Source organism: Verticillium alfalfae, genomic scaffold, assembly GCF_000150825.1.
Source record: "Verticillium alfalfae VaMs.102 supercont1.7 genomic scaffold, whole genome shotgun sequence".
NCBI lineage: Eukaryota > Fungi > Ascomycota > Sordariomycetes > Glomerellales > Plectosphaerellaceae > Verticillium > Verticillium alfalfae.
Window position 1 is genome coordinate 860118 of NW_003315032.1, and position 3791 is coordinate 863908.

General features: G+C 55.7%; 1 protein-coding gene across 1 annotated transcript; it reads right to left on the reverse strand.

Annotated features, from left to right (window-relative positions):
* Window positions 1-656: 656 nt before the first annotated feature.
* Window positions 657-2804, reverse strand: VDBG_06083 (hypothetical protein; the record flags this gene model as incomplete). Its single annotated transcript, XM_003003595.1, has 1 exon — window positions 657-2804. The coding sequence occupies one exon, from the start codon at window positions 1895-1897 to the stop codon at window positions 971-973; it is 927 nt and encodes a 308-aa protein (XP_003003641.1).
* Between the last annotated feature and the right edge of the window lie 987 nt (window positions 2805-3791).

The following is a 3791-nucleotide window of genomic DNA, read 5'->3' on the forward strand; positions in this document are numbered from 1 at the left end:
ACCGTAGGGCATGGTGACATGTCAAGTGGGACTCGAATGCCATGAAGCTTTTATCCAGACTTTAGTACCCGCTCCTTTTATTCTTCGGTTAACTTTATGGATTATCTAGCATGATCTAGCATTCTATCGTGAAGAATGGCCCCAGCTGGTCCCGTTCACTGCAGCAGCTTGGGATCCAGCAAAGGAGCCACAACCCCATGCTGCAAACCTTCCCTCACCCTGCACTGCGCGCCCCGACAATGACGTAGCATTCCTTCGCCTCTGCCGTCAGATTACCGACTGGTCGCCTACCTGTATCGAGTTAAACCGCAGACCACGCCAGACCTGCCGATTCGAGTTGGATCGCTCGCAAGAAAAGGTGTCACGAGTGTCGATTTCGGCAGCCCTTCCGCTGGCGTACCTCCCCAAAGAGGCAATTGATCGACACGGACGCCCACAACCGTCCGGGACACCTCCGTCCGGGGCGGGGTCGTCAATCAATCTGAACCGTGAGGGAACCCCACGCATGGCACCGGCAGATGTGATTCCGGAGCCACCCAGGATCGCTCATCCAAGGCTACACCATGGAACACCGCAGTGTTCGTGTTCTGCCTGGAAACAACTCAACGGGGACAGTCACATGGGGGAAAGCATTTCAAAAACGTCACGAGCAAGTTGAAGGCCAAAATCGTGTCTTGTTTTGCTGCCGTCTGGCGCGAGAGGAATTCACACATTGGACTGAACATGTTCTACCAGTCCTGTTTTACTCAAAACGCCATTCAGAATCCATCCAAAAGGATCCAAGTCAACCCCCGATTACTCCCCGGACCAAAATATCGCCAACCCGGGCGCCTTAGGCTGCCATGTGAACCGGAACACTCCTGCATGCCGCGTAAAAGCTGAGTCGCATGCGCGCACTCACTTCAATATGTACAACGAATGATTTGGGAATGCCGACAAGTCGACATTGTGGCATTTGGAGCGCGTGGTTTCAGATCCACATTTCCGCTGCCGCCGGCCTGGCGTGCGACTGCGGCTGCGCGTAGCTTTCCTGGAAGAAGGCATGGAAGAGGCTCTGCACTTCACCCATGTAGTCCTCGGCGCTGTGCTTGTAAAGACCCTGCGCCTTTAGCGCCTGCTCCTCTTTCGTCGAGAATGGAGTGCTTGATGCCGTAGTCCTCAGCAATCTCAGAAACTTGAGCCAGCTCACGACCAAAAGGATGCGATTCCATGATGCAGGCTTCTGTTGCTGTTGGTACGCGACAGGAGGAATAGAAGGAACTGGCGGCTTGATGCTGGGCGTCATGGAGTTGTGAGACATGGTCGATGCGGCGGTCGAGGCGGACGATGTCCTTGAGTAGCTAAAGCTGGCTTTGGTAGAGAGAGTGTGATCCGAGTCCCGTGACATGGCTGAGATTGATCGTTGACGGGCGATAGCGTCGTAAGACGCCTTCTTGGTGTGAGAAGGGGATCGCTTGGGGATAGCAGGCACAGGAGGAACCTCGGGCACAACGTAATCCTTTGCTGATACCGGTGCGACAAAGTAGCAGGAGAGATGATTCGGTTGCAAAGACTTGGACTGCTCATCGCGGTCGACATCAGGGCTGGTGGGAGGCGTGGAAGCGACAGTACTCGGGCTGTCTGGCTCTTCGTCTGAAGACTTGGCGGATTTGGCAGACTTGGTCGAGTTGCTGCTCGAGGTGTTCCGAGAGATATCTGGCGCATTGTACGATAGCATGTTGGTGGTGTGAATCAACTCGACGGGTGCTGAAATTTGGTGCCGGACTGAAACATGAGGAGTCTTGGTGGTCTTGCTTCGTTGGGGGCCATTCTCCTTGTTGGCCTTATTGGCCGCGGCGGCAACGTCGATGCTCTGCTTCACCCTGCGGGTGGTGAAGGCCCTAGATAGCGACGACATGGCGAAGGTGTTTTGTTGGTGAGTATCCGACATGTGGCTCTTGAGAACAACAGCTGGCCAGGAATGAGCCTTTGGGGGAGAGGACCCTAGTAATGGGTAACCGAGAGCTCGGCTGGGTGGAGGGTCTGGGTCCGAATAGAACGTAGCGTCGGTGCCCGTTGCTCAGAATTGATACCGCCGAAAGGGTTGTGATGGTGGTGCGAGGGCTGCAGGCGTGATTGGGCCGAAGTCCAGAAGTGGCAGTTTCGGTGGGGAAGCTGCGTGTGCGCGTGCTGCAATACCCGCGAAGCAGGTGAAGGCGTGGATGTGGGCGGGTGGTGGCGGGGCACGAGCTGTCAATCGCCGAAGAATGTTGGGTTTCTGCTGACAGCGAGAGCTATGACGAATAGAAGTGAAGAAATCTTCTGCAGGCTCAGTTTTCCGGGTGGGAAAAGTTGCGTGTGCAGGAAGTTCGTGGTGAGAATCGGGGTTCCGTTTTCTCGACCGAGTTGGTGAAGGAAAGAAGAGGCGATAGATGCTCGGGTCTAGCCGACTGGTGAGTTGGTGGAAGGAGAGTGATTGGTACGGTCGAGAGCTTGGCCAACGCTGGTGTTGCTGGTGTGAGACTTATTTTTTTTTGAGTCTCTGAGTCTGGGTGAGTCCCGTATGTGTTGTGTTTGTGTCGCGTTGTGGGAAATGAACGTTCAACGTGAGATGAGTTGGGCCGTGTTCGACACGAAAGTGGTGATCCTCGCAGTCGTCTAGACTGACTGGTGGTTTCTATAAAGGAAGGAAGATGGTAAAATCGTCACGCAACAAGGGAATGGAGAGCGTGGAAAAGTATGTTGAGAAGTGAAGAGAGGATTCAGGCTGGACGTACTCAAGATCTGGCGTCGAGCTGCCTTTGGTTCGCAAGGTGAACTTGGATGAGGGAAAGAGAAAAGCCTATCGAGCGGCAGGGGAGGGAAGTGCCAATTATTTGGGGGGGCACAAGCTCTGTAGGCGGGGGACGTGTTGTGTTCTGCAGGGCGACCGGAGGATTGGGGACTGTTTGGCTCTTGCGCTCTTTGCTCCTCTTTCTTGTTCCTTGCCCTGGCGCTCTGTCGCTCTTTGATTGCCTTTTGGACCAGGAGCGTCCCGCGCTTCCCCTGTCCCTGCCCACCACGATTTCGCCCCATTGGTCGAGACCACGAGAGACCCCCGGTTCGTCCGGACCCTGGTAGCGCCTAACGAGCTCGTGGGAGGAGCGGAGCAGTGATCAGCAGTCGTTGGGCCAATGATATGGGGGGCTCATGGGGCTCGACCCCTGCCGATGGTCCTTTGTTCTTTCCTTGCGCTGTCGGCTGCTACTGCTCGCCTTCAAATCCCTTCTTACCTCGAAGCGTCGCCATTGCATTGCCGCATATCCACGGACCTGGATCGCGCCAGTCTGCGGCTACGACGAGAACCACCCGTGTTGCAGAAACAAAGCAGTCAGGGTCAAAGACATGATGACATCCTTGACGACCGACCAACCGACTGAACTTACAGAGAATGTCACCCTCCTCCAACCCACCGTGGGGGAATCTGACTCGCATGGAGATGGCCCGGTCTACGGGCACGTGGAGCTCGTTGAATCGACGGACTGCTCAACAGGCAGTACATGGTACTCGAGGCAATTATTCCAGGGCATTCATCCATCAGACGCACTTTTTACAGTGGGCTTTCCAGACCGATCACCCGCCGGATCAGGACGCGCAGAGTTCAGCAGACTCTGGGTGTACCACTCGTCCTTCGGCGCTTCCCAATCCTGCATCGGGGGCTCGGCGGGTACTCTCCTTGAGTCTTGCCGAATGGCAAGCTTTGACGCTGCACACGCTCGGCACACAGAACACAGAAGCTGCGCGCAGGGGCCAGCCCAAGAGAACGAGGCGTG